Source organism: Phyllopteryx taeniolatus, chromosome 8 (assembly GCF_024500385.1).
Source record: "Phyllopteryx taeniolatus isolate TA_2022b chromosome 8, UOR_Ptae_1.2, whole genome shotgun sequence".
NCBI classification, from domain to species: domain Eukaryota; kingdom Metazoa; phylum Chordata; class Actinopteri; order Syngnathiformes; family Syngnathidae; genus Phyllopteryx; species Phyllopteryx taeniolatus.
In genome coordinates this window covers 9,752,341-9,769,390 of record NC_084509.1, presented here as the reverse complement: position 1 = coordinate 9,769,390, position 17,050 = coordinate 9,752,341, and the positions used below count along the sequence as shown (strand labels likewise).

At 42.4% G+C, this 17,050-nt stretch overlaps 1 protein-coding gene across 2 annotated transcripts in view; it reads right to left on the bottom strand.

Moving 5' to 3' along the window:
* zgc:77784 (uncharacterized protein LOC402947 homolog) overlaps positions 1-16,838 on the bottom strand; it is a 75,739-nt gene extending 58,901 nt beyond the window's left edge. For both annotated transcript variants that reach the window (XM_061782579.1, XM_061782580.1), the window contains exon 1: positions 16,392-16,838. In XM_061782579.1, coding sequence (XP_061638563.1) covers positions 16,392-16,452 — 61 coding nt within the window. In that variant the 5' untranslated portion in view covers positions 16,453-16,838. The remainder of the gene's footprint in view (positions 1-16,391) is intronic.
* Between the last annotated feature and the right edge of the window lie 212 nt (positions 16,839-17,050).

The following is a 17,050-nucleotide window of genomic DNA, read 5'->3' as shown; positions in this document are numbered from 1 at the left end:
GCTGATCACATCACAAAAACAAACAAACGCTGTGAGAATTTCACTTCTTAAGGCAAATGTCGTATACGCATATGCATTTCGCCATGTTTTATGCATAACATAGGTCAAAATAAGTCTGTCACATGGTTTGACATCTATGCGGTTTGTCGATTGAATGCAAAAGACAATAAACTGCATAAAGCTTGTAAAACAGGTGGATTTGAATTCGTTGTCACTGTGAGTCACAACTTGTTTCGTCAATTAATATTAAAGTACCTGCCCACTTTGTGGTTGGTACACACCCACTCATCTCAGGAAAATGGCTGCGTGAAAATGCACTGCATCTTGTGCAAGGTTTTACATCGCCTGTCAAACTCAAAGGAGTTGAGGAATAAATGAAGAAATTCCTAAACCTTTCAGAACCAGCATTGTGCTGTGTTCGAGCTCATTTCGTAAACATAAGCTTTCACAAATTCACAAATCACAAAAGCTTTCACCAAAAAGAGTACATCTTATTTACATATCGAATATTAATGAGAAAGCCGTCCTTGTCAAATGCCAGTTGTAAAAGAGAAACTAGAATAGCTTGAAAAAGGGCATCATGGGAATTTCAAAGCGGCACGGTGGACGACTGGTTAGAGCGTCAGCCTCGCAGTTCTGATGACCGGGGTTCAATCCCCGGCCCAGCCTGTGTGGAGTTTGCATGCCTGCGTGGGTTTTCTCTGGGCACTCCGGTTTCCTCCCACATCCCAAAACATGCATTAATCGGAGACTCTAAATTGCCCGTAGGTGTGACTGTGAGTGTGAATGGTTGATTGTTTGTATGTGCCCTGCGATTGGCTGGCAACCAGTTCAGGGTGTACCCCACCTCCTGCCCGATGATAGCTGGGATGGGCTCCAGCACGCCCGCGACCCTAGTGAGGAGAAGCGGCTCAGATGATGGATGGATGGATGGATGGGAATTTGCAAACACAATTGAAGGACATCAAACATTATTAAAAAAAAAATAGAAAATTATTGGCATGGGACCTTCAAGAATATTTTTAAATTATTTTTTTTTATTTGTAATGTTAGGATCAGGCGGCACGGTGGACGACTGGTTGGAGCATCTGCCTCACAGTTCTGAGGACCGGGGTTCAATCCCCAGCCCCGCCTGTGTGGAGTTTGCATGTTCTCCCCGTGCCTGCGTGGGTTTTCTCCGGGCACTCCGGTTTCCTCCCACATCCCAAAATCATGCATGGTAGGTTAATTGACAACTCTAAAATTGCCCGTAGGTGTGAATGTGAGTGCGAATGATTGTTTGTTTGTATGTGCCGCGCGATTGCCTGGCAACCAGTTCAGGGTGTACCCCGCCTACTGCCCGATGATAGCTGGGATAGGCTCCAGCACGCCCGCCACCACTTATCTTCACTGGGGTTGCGGGTGTGATGGAGCCTATCCCGCCTAACTGCAGGCAGGAGGCGGGGTCCACTCTGAACTGGCCGCCAGCCAATCGCAGGGCACATATCAACAAACAATCATTCACACTCACATTCATACCTACGGAGAATTTAGAGTCTTCAACCATGCATGCTTTTGAGATGTGGGAGGAAACCAGAGTCTTCTTCTTTTCCTTTCGGCTTGTCCCGTTAGGGGTCGCCACAGCACCTCATCCTTTTCCATGTCAGCCTATTTCCTGCATCCTCCTCTCTAACACCAACTGCCCTCATGTCTTCCCTCACTACATCCATCAACCTTCTCGTTGGTCTTCCTCAAGCTCTCTTGCCTGGCAGCTCCATCCTCATCACCCTTCTATCAAAACACTCACAATCTCTCCTCTGGATGTGTCCAAACCATAGAAGTCTGCTCCCTCTAACTTTGTCTCCAAAACATCTAACCTTGGCTGTCCCTCTGATGAGCTCATTTCTAATCCTATCCAACCTGCTCACTCCTAGCGAGAACCTCAACCTCTTCATTTCTGCCACCTCCAGCTCTGCTTCCTGTTGTCTCTTCAGTGCCACTGTCTCTAATCCATACATCATGGCTGGCCTCACCACTGTCTTATCAACTTTGCCCTTCATCCTAGCAGAGACTCTTCTGTCACACAACCCACCTGACACCTTCCTCCACCCGTTCCAACCTCCTCGGACCCGTTTCTTCACTTCCTTACCAAACTCACCATTGCTCTTGACTGTTGACCCCATGTATTTAAAGTCCTCCACCCTTCTCCCTGTAGCTGCACTCTTCCCCCTCCACCCCTCTCATTGATGCACATATATTGTCTTACTTCGACTAATATTCATTCTCCACCTTTCTAACTGTTCCTTCACCTGCTCTCTGCTTTCACTGCAGATCACAATGTCATCCGCAAAAATCATGGTCCACAGGGATTCCAGTCTAACCTCATCTGTCAGCCTATCCATCACCACTGCAAAGAGGAAGGGCTCAGGGCTGATCCATGATGCAGTCCCACCTCCACCTTAAACTCCTCTGTCACACCAACAGCACACCTCACCACTGTTCTGCTGCTCTCATACATGTGGTGTACTATTCTAACATACTTCTCTGCCACTCCAGACTTCCGCATGCAGTACCACAGTTCCTCTCTAGGTACACTGTCATAGGCTTTCTCTAGATCTACAAAGACACAATGTAGCTCCTTGTGACCTTCTCTGTACTTCTCCATCAACACCCTCAAGGCAAATAATGCATCTGTGGTACTCTTTCTAGGCATGAAACCATACGGTTGCCCGCAAATACTCACTTCTGTCCTGAGTCAAGCCTCCACTACTCTTTCTTTGGATGAATGCTCATATTTGTTTGGCAAAGCTTTAAGCCGGACGTCCTTCCTGATGCAACTCTCTGCATTTATCCGGGCTTGGGACTGGCCGACAGTTTGCACTGGCTTGTGCCCCCCATATAGCTGCATTTGGAGGAGTACCCGGGAGTACCCAGAGAAAACCCACGCAGGCACTGGGAGAACATGCAAACTCCACACAGGTGGGACCTGATTTGAACACGGGTCCTCAGAACTATGAGGCGGATGTGCTAACCAGTCAACCGTGCCCATATTAAATATTATCAAAAATAATTTAAGCCCTGAATGCTTTCAAACTATGGCACTTTCCTTACAAACCAAAGCATTTTTAGCATAGCCAACTTTTGTGGCATAGTGCGTTGCAGTAGGACTTGTCAGTTTCTTGTGGAGTTCATGCACATGGAGCTCACACAGGTGCACATTTCATACGTATGCTGTGGCAAAACAGAATGTACATTAGTGAATTACTAATTGTACAATTGTTGTGAGAACACAGTGTGCTACTAGGCAAAAGTTTAAAACATCTGCCTATAAGAACAGTGGTGTAACACAGCAGCACACTCAACACTCACCAAATTTTATTAAAACCCCAATTCCAATGAAGTTGGGACGTTGTGTTAAACATAAATAAAAACAGAATACAATGATTTGCTAATCATGTTCAACCTATATTTAATTGAATACACTACAAAGACAAGATATTTAATGTTCAAACTGATCAACTTTATTGTTTTTAGCAAATAATCATTAACTTGGAATTTTATGGTTGCAACACGTTTCAAAAAAGCTGGGACACGGTCACGTTTACCACTGTGTTACATCACCTTTTCTTTTAACAACATTCAATAAACGTTAGGGAACTGAAGACACTGATTGTTGAAACTTTGTAGGTGGGATTCTTTCCCATTCTTGCTTGATGTACAGCTTCAGCTGTTCAACAGTCCGGGGTCTCCGTTGTCGTATTTTACGCTTCATAATGCGCCACACATTTTCAATGGGAGACGGGTCTGGACTGCAGCCAGGCCAGTCTAGTACCCGCACTCTTTTACTACGAAGCCACGCTGTTGTAACACGTGCAGAATGTGGTTTGGCATTGTCTTGCTGAAATAAGCAGGGGCGTCCATGAAAAAGACGTCGCTTGGATGGCAGCATATGTTTCTCCAAAACATGTATGTACCGTTCAACATTAACGGTGCCTTCACAGATGTGTAAGTTACCCATGTCATTGGCACTAACACAGCCCCATACCATCACAGATGCTGGGTTTTGAACTTTGCATCCATAACAGTCCGGATGGTTCTTTTCCTCTTTGGCCCGGAGGACACGACGTCCACAATTTCCAAAAACAATTTGAAATGTGGACTTGTCGGACCACAGAACACTTTTCCACTTTGCATCAGTCCATCTTAGATGAGCTCGGGCCCAGAGAAGCCGGCGGCGTTTCTGGGTGTTGTTGATAAATGGCTTTTGCTTTGCATAGTAGAGTTTTAAGTTGCACTTACGGATGTAGCGCCAAACTGTAATTACTGACATTGGTTTTCTGAAGTGTTACTGAGCCCATGTGGTGATATCCTTTACACATTGATGATGTTTTTGATGCAGTGCCGCCTAAGGGATCGAAGGTCACGGGCATTCAATGTTGGTTTTCGGCCCCAAAAAATCTGTGAATAGCGAATCATGAATATGCAGAGGAATAATGTACTATGTGGTCCCCTGTTGTAAGCTGCTCATGACCTCCATGCAACATTGAAGAAGTACGACCAAGAAAATCAACTCATTATTTTAGCAATCCCTTCCAGAGCATGAAACCCTCCAATTCCACTGTCTACGCATTGAATAATAACTCAATTGACCGTCAGGAGAACTGAGGAAGTAATTCACAGACAAATGACTTTAAATGGACTAAATTAACGACAGGCCGCGGCGGCACAAATGAACCGGCTTCTCATTAATAAGCAGCTATCTGAAATATTGCGTTGCTGCAGCTCGCTCAGAGACGGCAGCCGTCAGTATGTACAGAAAACCATTTGTCATTTGTCGGCGTGTTACGGTGACACCGCTCTGGAATATTCACTTTGTGGGGCTGCCGAGCTTCCTCCAGTGACAAGCCTACAAAGAGCGACGCATCTCCGCCACATTGAGCAACTGGGCTGTCGCATTTTGCTTGCAAGGAAAGAATTTTCCCCCACTAATGATTGCACCGTGACAAGATGATTGCTTGAAAGAATCTTTGAAGGGGAAAGAAATTGTGGCACTTGAATAATGGACACCTTACTGAGTTGTCTGTTCTAAACTTTGCTGTAATGTTTTGTTTTTTTTAGATATAATCTAATGCATGAGGAAATGTACAACACAGTAAGATTGCACACCACTACAAATAACATAAATGTTAAACATTCGTGGGTAAATCATCCGTCCATTCATTTTCACATTGAATTTACTTAATTCGAACATGCACATCGGTTGCACGATTAAAATGTGTTAATTATTTGTCACGGTGTTACAAACCCATAAGCACCCAGTATTTGAACACACATGGTGGCGCAGCACATGTAGACAGATAATATAACAACACTCACAGGCATATATCCTTTACCCTTTGCGAAGAATGACTAATAATACACCGGTTAGCTGAGGAGCTGAGTCTTTATTATACTGCCCCCAGTTGGCCAAGGCGCAGACACCAGACGGAGCAGCACAATGTCCACTGAATTGAACTGGTCAATTCACTATTTAATTTCTAATTATGTCATTACTGTATTTTATTATAAAGTACAAAATCATAATGTGTTATTTTTATGAGTAAAAAACATTACAAACATTTTTGTTGTTTTTTTTTGGAGGGAGTCTGGAATGGATTAATGCCATTTCCATTCATTTCAACGGGGAAAGATGGTTTTAGGGCTGGGGGAAAAAGACTGAATAACTCGGCTAAGTCGACCTCAAAAATAGGTCCATGCCCACCACCAAAATAATAACATTTATTGCAGACGCACGCCGTATTGGACCAGAGAATATATTGCCAAAAACGACAGAGGAGTATCTACAAGTGATTTTTAAAATATTGTTAGATGTATAATGTACATATAACATGATGTATGAGTGAGCTGAATGGTAGTTAGCGTTTTTTGATGTAAAATAGTAATCGCTAGTGCGCTGATGCTAATTGTGATTGCTAACCGTTGAGCATTTAGCATTTTGCTGTCTCAAATTCTGTCCACCACTCAGTACCAACATATGCAGTTTAAGCATTGAAGTCCATCCCTCATAAATGAGAATAAAAGCATGGTAGGTGTAAAAAAATAAATAAATAAAATAATAAAAGTGGGTTGGCTGTCATTATTGGACCAATTATCAATAGGAGAATCGATTCTAAAAAGATTTGATAGTGACAGCCCTAGATGATTTAAGATACCAGTGTTTTAAGTTACGAGCATAGTTACGGAATGAATTACACCCGAATTCTCAAGGCAGCACTGCATTTTAATTCATTCTGAAAAGCCGAACCATCTATCCATTTTGAATAGTGGTTGCCCTCATTAGGGTCTCGGGTAAGTGCAGCATATGCCAGCTGACTTTAGGCGAGAGCCAGAGGACACCCTTGACTGTTCGGCAGCCAATCGCAGGGCATACAGTATATAGACAAACAAACATTCTCAAGACCATTTAAAAGAAAATCTTGCAGGACGTTAGTAAGTGGACTCCCGTCGAATTGTGTTTTACAGTTGCGGTACAATGAAGTTCTTCAATGGGAGCAACTCAAAGAAACGGTCGAGCAGCATCGCAGCAAGGACCACTGTCGCTTTTAACTCAAATGTAATTCATAAAAATGATTGAGAAGGCGTCACAGAGCTCTCTCGCTCTCTCTTTAGCGATTGCAATGGGTAAAAAGGCGACTTTCAACCATTAAAAGATGCACTCGCGCAAATGCGACAAGATTAAATTTTTAATTGCATGAGCTGAAAAAAAGCTTGCATATGCGACCAATTTGGTCACAGTCTCGAGCCTGCACTATATTGTCCTGTCTCCTTGGGGACCATATGTTGGCAAAAGTAAGCAGAGACATTCCATACAGTCAATGTGCAACCTTGAGCCAGCGTCCTTTACAGATTGTCATCAATCCAGCGAACGGTCCTTGTGATAGGTGGGTGGAGCTTTTCTGTCAGAATTACAGTCATTTTCTCCGTAATGTATATTTTGAACACAGATATTTACCCTCCTTCCATCGAAACAGACCACTTTAGCGATTTATTAGCGGCGGAGCTGACTTCTTGCTCACCGTGACCCGAATGTGAGGACGATTAGACTGCACTAATCGCCTTGATTGCATTTTAGCTGTGAGGATTATTCATCTACTCCTAACGTGCAAATACATCAAGGCAGGAACAGGATGCGGGACACACACCATTAGCGTTGCTGACAGACAAGCAAAATTGCAAAGTGACATACCACCTTTAGATGTGTTTACGACCCATCAAGCACACAAGGTTCGCAAACAAAATATAACGCTGGGGTCGGGCGGAATCCTCGCATCTTCAAAACCATCACTTTTCAGGAAACTAGAAAAAAATGCCATGTTTGCTGAGACATAAACGTATCGTCAAAGAGAGAAAGCCATTTTCAACACTTAAAATTTGTCAATAATTTGTAAAAATAGCACAAAGGGTTTACCGATTCCCGATTGTCCGGGGCAACTCAAAAATAGTCACGGGCAAGCTAGCAAAACATACAACATTCCCGATCGGGCAAGCGTATGAAAAAAATTATTGTTGTTTGTAGGGATGTCACAATATTCACTACATCGCGAAATTAAAAGTGGCCTTGTCTCATCTTAAAAATAATGAGCCGTTGTGCCATCGACACGAAGCCTAGCCGCTTAGCCAGGCTGCTGCAGTGCTTAACTTCCTCATTTGAGTCTAAACGCACCCGATTGGACGATAGCCCATGTGACCATGTGTATACGTCTAAAGAAATACACTGATCGGCTGACTGGCCCTTGTGACCACAGCGTTGAGAGGAGTGCGTTAAGGCTTCTTTATACTCGCGCGAGCAGCGACCGCACTGACGTCACTGCGGCTATCCCACGCGCAGTTTGGCTTTATACTCGAGCGCAACCCACGTGCGCAGTTTTGAAAATGTACTGCAGTTCCCCTCCAAACCGGCGGGGGTGTCGCGACGGCTGGTATTGGCTAGGACACCACAGGGTGCAATTTCCTCTGCATTTTTTGGCCGATTTTATTTTCCTTTCCGTAATAAGGAATAAAGCAAGAACAATGGCGACCGTGGAATAGTGTCTGCTAGAACAAATGGACCTAGATGACCAGATGATACGTTTAATTATGTTGCAAAATCGATCAAGAAGGCGGCGGTGGTATGTGGAACCAAGGGGAAGGCTGAGTACGTCATCACAGCATGTGACTAAAACGGACCCAAATACACAGAAACTACTAAAGCCTATTGAGAAGCAGGAAAATTAGAGGTTTTTCGGTATTCCTGCATTCATTTCTGAGCCCCACCTGTACCGTCAACCTTCCTGCAATACCGTGAGCTTTCCCACAATACCGCAATAACGATCATACCGTGAGATTAATACCGTGATAAAATCGAACCGTGAGATATAGCAAACATTTGAGTGCACTTAACCGAACAGGGCTAACTCAAGTTTTCCACGGACAAGCAAAAATTTGACTTTGAGCCCTGGCACACACATGGCGATTGACCAATATAGAATAGAGTAGAATTTAATTGATATAGATTTGTGAAAAAATATTTAATTTCGCCGGCATGGTGAGCGACTGGTTAGCACATCTGCCTCACAGTTCTAGAGACCGGGGTTCAAATCCCGGCCCCGTCTGTGTGGAGTTTGCATGTTCTCCCTGCGCCTGGGTGGGTTTTCTCCGGGAACTCCGGTTTCTATGTGCCCTGCGATTGGCTGGCGACTGGTTCAGGGTGTACCCCGCCTCTCGCCCGATGATAGCTGGGATAGGCTCCAGCAGCCCGTGACCCTAGTGAGGATAAGCGGTAAAGAAAATGAATGGATGCAATATTTAATTGACCAAATTTGGACATGGGCGGTTTCGGCCTGACGCCAGGAAAAAGCTGGAGGGAGGTGTGTTTGAAGTCATGTCTTCAAAAGTGAAAAGACATGCGCTTTTTCACATAGCTGGCAAGTGCCTTTCACCGGTGGTGGACGGTCCGGGCCAGCAAGGCCTTCTACTATGTTCGCCTAACCACTATCAGAGCCACTGATGTACGTTTATAACCTAAATTCTCATATTTATTCCATGAAATTGTATTACTTTATCCCCAAAGGGCTATTGTTTTTATAACATAGCATTTTATTGGCTGCACTGCTTCCAGTACGTGTAGGTGGATTTTAGAATTTTGGTCTAATGAGATTTAAGCCTCCATATTTCCCATGTCAATCTTATCTGCCCAAGGCCTTTAGAATCCGTAGCCCTGGCCGATGTAACTTAAGCTATATCATTATGTGTTAGCTTTAAAAAAGCCGACTTTAAGGCATAGTTTAATGGTTGATTTAAATACACAATATGTAATTCTCAGTTTTATATTTAGTTTGAAAGAGAATTTCGAATGGGAGTGGAAATAAGCCTTTTCCTCACAAGATTGTTTGAATCTGCCAAAATGCTGCTTATTGTGAAGTAAGTTGAGTTGACAAAAACGAGGGCTCGCATCTCGAAAGTCGGGTCACTCTGAGATATTATTATTCTTGTTATTTATTTGTTTTAAATTCATTATTTTGTTACAATTATATTATTTAAATGTAGATACAATGCTCAATTTTCAACTTTATTTCAGGAAAAAAAAACATCACCCTTGGGATAGAAAACAATGTAATGTTTAATTATACCATGCCACCATTAAACTTAAGAACACAAACCCATTTGGGAATCCCAATTGAAGAGCTATTATGCCCCCCTCGTGGCTGTAATGTACTCCTAAAGCCGATGAGGGGACATGCTGTTTTTTGCCTGGACGTCATCCAAATCCCCACAACTTTACACATATAACGAGATAAAAAAATCAGCTTAATTCAAACTCATTTAATCAGTAGTAGTTAACTCATTTACATACTCTAAAGACCAATAAAAAGGCAGCTGGAGTTCTGTAGGACTTCCAAGTGTGCTCTGGAGGAGCGTGATCATGTGTTCGGCGGTGAAATTTAATGGCAAATCTGGTTTGCTTCTCTTCTGGCTTCTCTCCGAGCTGTCTGAGCCATTGTTTGCCACTTTTCGCTCCCTCAAATCATCCGCCGGTGATGTCATCACAGGTTATACCAGAAAGAGGGACATCATCAGCCTCCGTCAGTGTGACTCAGGCATGGCGCAGATGAGACGGCTGACCACCTTCTGCGGAACCATAATCATCCAATAGTCTTCTTTTTGTGCGTGAACGTGTGTGTGTGTGCATGTGTTTGGAGAGATGGGGAAAGATGCTTTTGTGAGCCTGCAGCCATATTTGTCACCGTGCAACCGCAAGGACACAAGCAGTGGACACAAATGACCAGCCCAAATTTGTTTGCCATCATTCAGAAACACATGCGCCACAAGAGCTCCCATCTTAATTTGATCTAACAGAGAATTAAGAGATTTGTGTCCACGCATAAGAATGAACTCCATGGATCAATGAATTCAGTAACCTAACCAACAAGCATGCTACACATACAGTGTGTAATACATGGGTGCCTTATACGAGTGAACCCACTTCCCAGTTAAAGTTTACTCTCAAAATTAACATATAACAAAGACATTATACCAAAAAAAAAAAAAAAAAGTTGTATTCCTTTATTTGATCAAACTGACAAGTTCATGAAGGGAGGTCGGTGGTTCATGAAAAACCTCTTCTGCTCATTTGAGAACAAGACCAATATTGTTATGTATATAACGCTTTAAGCAATGGATATTTAACCACAAAAGGTAGAGCAATACATACAGACAGACGATACAGTATAACAATATTCTCAGACATGTATTCTTTATCCTCTGTGAAAATGACAAATATTACTGGAGCTTATGGAGTCACAGTAGTTGTGAAACTCTTTCTTCATTTGTGTCTGCATGGCAGAATTATACTCCTCCCTGGTGGCCAAGTCGTTCACACCAGAAGGAGCCACAATGAATTAATCATGATTCACAAACTGTTCAGTTCCTTACATTCTATTTAATTACGTTATTACTACTGTATGTGTTTTTATTTTTATTTTTAAAACACAATATTATAGTCCTACTTTCTTTATCAAAAAACAAATTACAAATATTTTTTATTCTTTTGGGTCAGCAGCTCGAGCAGATGAATGGCATTTCCATTCCTTTCAATTGGGAAAATGATTTGAGATACGAGTGCTTTGAGTTACAAGCGTGGTCATGGAACAAATTAAGGCGCCACTGTACTTCGTTACTGTACTTAGGTAGATTTTTCAGGTATCTGTACTGTAGGCTACTTGAGAATTTATTTTCTGACAACTCTACTTTTACTCCTTACATTTGACATCAAATGTTGACTTTTACTCCTTACATTTGAAAGTACATCTGTACTTTCTACTCCTTTGTCACAATAAACTTGTCACAGTTTTCAATCTCCGTGGATGAGAAAACTGTTTTTTTTCCGTTGTGCCAAGTTATCAAAATGGGTATTGTATATAATTGATAGTAACATTTCATTTTTACTTTTGAACTTGAGTACATTTGAGAGTCTGTACTTTTTTACTTTTACTTAAATGAAAGAGTTGAATCAGTACTTCAACTTTTATCTGTCTTTAGGTACATATCTGTATGTCTACTGAAGTACAAAGTGTGAGTACTTTTGCCATCTCTGCAGAAAGCTTAGGAAAGCTGTGATTTCGGTCAGTTTTTATGGATTTTGGCTCGTCGTGTTTGTCAGATCTGAATAAGTTTACTTTTGTCATTTCTAGCAGCATATCCTTAAATGTTAATGACTGGCCGACCAACGATTGACCAGTAGTGGTTAATGTCACCCACAGACATTTTCCCAATGGAACAGTATCAATAGCGTGGTGAGTCCCAATGAATTGAGTAGTAGCAACGAGTACAATGTGTGTAGCTTTGACTTTCTCCTATCAAGGCCAGTTTTACACAGGCGCCTAACATTTTGCCCGCATACACCTACACAAAGTGCTTTAAGTGCTTTCAACCTCGTTTTGTTAACCTAATACAACAACCAAATAACCTCCACCTGCTCTGCTCTTTAAAACCTCTCAGAATCCACTCACGCTCAAGTGTTTTGCAGGCATACGCATAGGGAAATATGCAGTTTAAATGAGCTACATACAGTATTAATGGAGGTGGGTAGACAAGGAGATGGTGGGTGTTAGAGAGCACCTGAGACGGTGGGAAGTTACACTACTTGTAGAGAAAGCTGCCGCAAAGAGATATGAAGCGTGACTCGAATGGAACACAATGAGAAGCACTGAGGAGCTTGTAAAGATAATACCACAGGAAAATGTGAAGTGTCAGTGACCACTAAATACTGAACAGCGAACAGTACTGATTAGTAATGGCCAACAGGGGACAACTCTAACAGTAGCATCATGGTTGGCTTGATGGTTAAGAGGCAAGATTTGTTAATGGTCACAATAAAATCAGATTCAACACATTACATTTTCTAAATTATAGTTGACATTTTATAAATAAACCTGTAACTTTATAGTCTACTTTTTGTTTACAGTATGTTATTAACATTTTCCCCAGAAAGGCTAAAGGAAAATGCTATAGAAATGACTTTCAAAAATAGTGTCATCCGTGAGTGTTTATTATTTACCTTGAAAGATTTTATGAGAATAATTGGGATTCCTGCATCTTCTTCTTGCATGCTTTGCTGCTACTGCACTGACAAAATTGCTGACCGGATGAGAACAGTGTTGGTTGTTTCACAATGATATGATACTTTTAGGTTCTGGTGCATTTGTAAAATATAGATATTTTTGTTATTACATTGTTTTTATTTCATTTTATTGTATTATGTAATATTGCATTGTTTAGTTATTGCCAATATGTTTTTTGCATTTGTTTTACGTATTGTTTTTGTTATTTATTTCTGTTTTAATTATTGTATTTACCTATTTATAAAATAAACGCATTTTACATTTATTGCTAACTTATGAAGCTTATTTCATATATTATTTATTTATTCTTTTATTATTATTATGTGAGGTTGAAAAGTTCTGACTAGATATAGTCGGGCTCGCCTCCACACACGGCTTGGGCTCTGGTACCAGTCCTCTCGAGAGGGGTTTGACTCTTTTCCACTCTGGAGTTGCCCACGGTGAGAGGCGCCGAGCAGGTGTGGGTATATTTATTGCCCCCCGGCTCGGAGCCTGTACGTTGAGGTTCACCCCGGTGGACGAGAGGGTAGCCTCCCTCCGCCTTCGGGTGGGGGGACGGGTCCTGACTGTTGTTTGTGCCTATGCACCAAACAGCAGTTCAGAGTACCCACCCTTTTTGGAGTCCTTAGAGGGGGTGCTGGAGAACGCTCCCGCTGGGGACTCCATCGCTCTGCTGGGGGACTTCAATGCTCAGGTGGGCAATGACAGTGAGACCCGGAAGGGCATGATTGGGAGGAACGACCCCCCCGATTAGAACCCGAGTGGTGTTCTGTTATTGGACTTCTGTGCTCAACACGGATTGTCCATAACGAACACCATGTTCAAGCATAAGGGTGTCCACACGTGCACTTGGCACCAGGACACCCTAGGTCGCCGTTCGATGATCAAATTTGTGGTCGTGTCATCAGACTTGCGGCCGCATGTCTTGGACACTCGGGTGAAGAGAGGGGCGGAGCTGTCAACTGATCACCACCAGGTGGTGAGTTGGCTCCGATGGTGGGGGAAGATGCCGGTCCGACGTGGCAGGCCCAAACTTATTGTGAGGTTTGCTGGGAACGTCTGGCAGAATCCCCTGTCAGATGAAGTTTCAACTCCCACCTCCGGCAGAACTTCACCCACGTCTCGGGGGAGGCGGGGGACATTGAGTCCGAGTGGACCATGATCCGCGCCTCTATTGCCGAGGCGGCCGACTGCAGCTGTGGCCGTAAGGTAGTCGGTGCCTGTCGTGCTAGAAATCCCCGAACCCGTTGTTGGACACCAGCGGTGAGGGATGCCGTCAAGCTGAAGAAGGAGTCCGATCGGGCCTTTTTGGCCTGTGGGACTCCTGAGGCTGAGGCTGCTGCCCCCACGACCCGACCTCGGATAAGTGGAAGACAATGGATGGATGGATGGATGTTTTATTATTATTATTATATTATTTATTTATAATATTATGATTTTATTAGGATGTTTTTTTATGTGGTACTGCCTGTTTGTATAAAGATTGGGGGATTGCAGACGTATCATATTTTGGACAGAAATGATCAACCAACAATCTGCATTTGTGAATTGTCCCCACCCCCCTGAGCTTTAATTTGGGGTTTGGATTAAAGATTCGTAAATGTAATCTGCTATTAAGGCAATGGTCGGATGGCTTTATAATCCAGCTCACGGTAATAAAAAAATAAGCGTTTAAAAGCATTTTTGGTGGGGTGGAGGGATGGTTGTGGAGGGAATAGGGGTGCCATTTCAAGATAAGGCCACCGTCGCTAAATAGAAAGAGTTAGCGGTACAACCATAAAAGATACAGGTACATTATGATTATGTCCTTTGAGACAACCACGCAGTTGATGAGCTATTGTACCCCTTAATGTACAACAGTGCTTTTTGTCTCATTTGTTCAATTTTGACATTAAGTCACTAAAACTAGACGAGACAATGCTTCGTGTATATATATCAGAACATTAAATCCCCTACCACATATATTTCTTATGTGTGCAACACACAGCCCATAGTCTGATTTAGAACACTGCTTGAATGTTTAAACCGTAATCGAGTTCTCAGCATGGGTCCAAATAGTCTCTTTTTCCTACAATTGATGTGCTTTAGGGCGGCACGGTGGCCGACTGGTTAGAGCGTTAGCCTCACAGTTCTAAGGAGCGGGGTTCAATCCCCGGTCCCGCCTGTGTGGAGTTTGCATGTTCTCCCCGTGCCTGCGTGGGTTTTCTCCGGGCATTCCGGTTTCCTCCCACATCCCAAAAAACATGCATTAATTGGGGACTCTAAATTGCACGTAGGTGTGAATGTGAGTGTGAATGTTGTTTGTTTGTATGTATGGCAACCAGTTCAGGGTGTACCCCGCCTCCTGCCCGATGATAGCTGGGATAGGCTCCAGCACGCCCGCGACCCTAGTGAGGAGTAGCGGCTCAGAAAATGGATGGATGGATGTGCTTTCGAGCTAAAAGATACTCAGTCTCCAAATATAATAGTAAAATATTCACTTAAATTCAAAAAACGTTGGCCAGGGTGTGAATCAAAATGAGCAGAATTTACAGTAGTTTAGCATTTTTTGTTTTGCTTTTCTATGTTCTTATCTGTTTAGTATGTTTAGTTAATAGCTTCTAATACATTTCTAGGTAAATTATACCAAAATTACCAAATAAAACTGCACTTTAACTCATTATTTTTTGTAGGTATGAATATTTTGAGATGAAATGTAAATATACATGTAGAGAAGAACTACAAAGAATTACAAAGCATTGCGTACAACTTAACAAGGGTACCCTAATGAAGGTTTTGTAAATGCATCATAGATTGGTTAGTACTGGTATTGTGATAGTTTATAAAGACAATTAATTGCTATGAGTCATAAGAGCAGATTTACTTGTGTGTCATAAGTAGTTTAGACAGTAACTGTTAATTAGTGACTGACAGTGTTTATAACAGCATTACTAACCTAGATATGAATAATACATGTACCCTTATTGTGAAGTGTTGTTGTTTTTTAAGAACATATTTGGGAACCTCATGGCTCTGTTGAATTGATGTTTTTAGTACATACGTAATTTATCAAACAACTGGACAATTTCCAGTAGGACGCACTGTGGTCATTTACAGATTGAGATAGCCTTGCACAGCTCTTCAAATGTAAGAATGAAATTGTGCTATGGATGCCACTGTGGCAATGTTGGTATATGACATGCAAGATGTCTGGACATGTAGGAAATTGAAGGCAATGTGGAGTTATTACATCAAATTCACGTGAATCTTAAACATTGGAAATCATCTTGAAGAGGTCATTTGTTAATATTCCAACTGAATCAAATCTTGTTGAAAATTTAATTTCTTGAAATATGCATGTTTTCCTATATGTCCAGATTATAGGGAGAGGTTGTATATCATAAACCATTGGATGGTGCCCATTGTGGTCGTCAACAGTAGTGATTCCCAACCAGTGTGCCATGAAAGATCACCCATTGTACTACGGGAGATTGTCCAGTTTCACTTAATAGGCCCAAAAATGTGTTATTTATCACAAAGAATCTATCTTTGCTTATCTATCTATGATGATGATGTGATGTATAGTGATATGCAGCACAACCAAAATGTTCTGTGTATTCACTTTTTGTGACATTTGTGTTTGGTGGTGTACCGTGAGATTTTTCAAAACGTAAAAATATGTTGCTTATAGGCTAAAGAAAGGTTGGGGAAAACATCTTTACATCATGTAACACGATGTGAGAATGCAAAAAAGATTGTTTTCAATTTTCTTACCTGATGTTATGGTGGTGGTTAATGTGGTCAACAACCCAAGCAGCAGATGTCCAAAGTTCATCTCCTCTGTGTCAAAGCTCCTATCTGAGATTTTTCTGTTTTCCTTCCTTTACACTCCAAGCAGCTCCAGCATTAGCACTGAAGCTTTTTAGCCTCAGCTGGATGATTTCAAGCGAGTGAAATCACCCAAGAACAAACTTTACCGTCTGTCTTAGAGAGCCTTGTCAGCATCATCATCAGCATCAGCATCATGATCCGCTTGGAAGAACCTACAACTCTGGAGCATCACTTGGTCCCCTCATGGCCTCCCACACATATGTAGGCTCTCTGTTTTAACACTATAAACACACAAAGAAAGGGTAGCTTTAACTCAATCTAGCTCAGTCCTGAATGAGGAGAGTGCGCAGTGTGCACTCTAGCCGCCAGTGAGGCGATGTGAGGCACTCCGCCTGATGGCTGCAACAAAACCTCACCAAGCTCCACTCTTTAAAGAGACAGACACGACATCTGTGCTCTGTGTGTGTGTGTGTGTGTCCGCGCGCATGTGTGTGGACACACACAAAAATCCCTATGCACTGGGTGGGAGGGGGGGGGGGGGGGGGGGGGGGAACAATGCAATCTCCCTTTGTTTGTTTTGGGTATAATAGCCTCACAAAGCT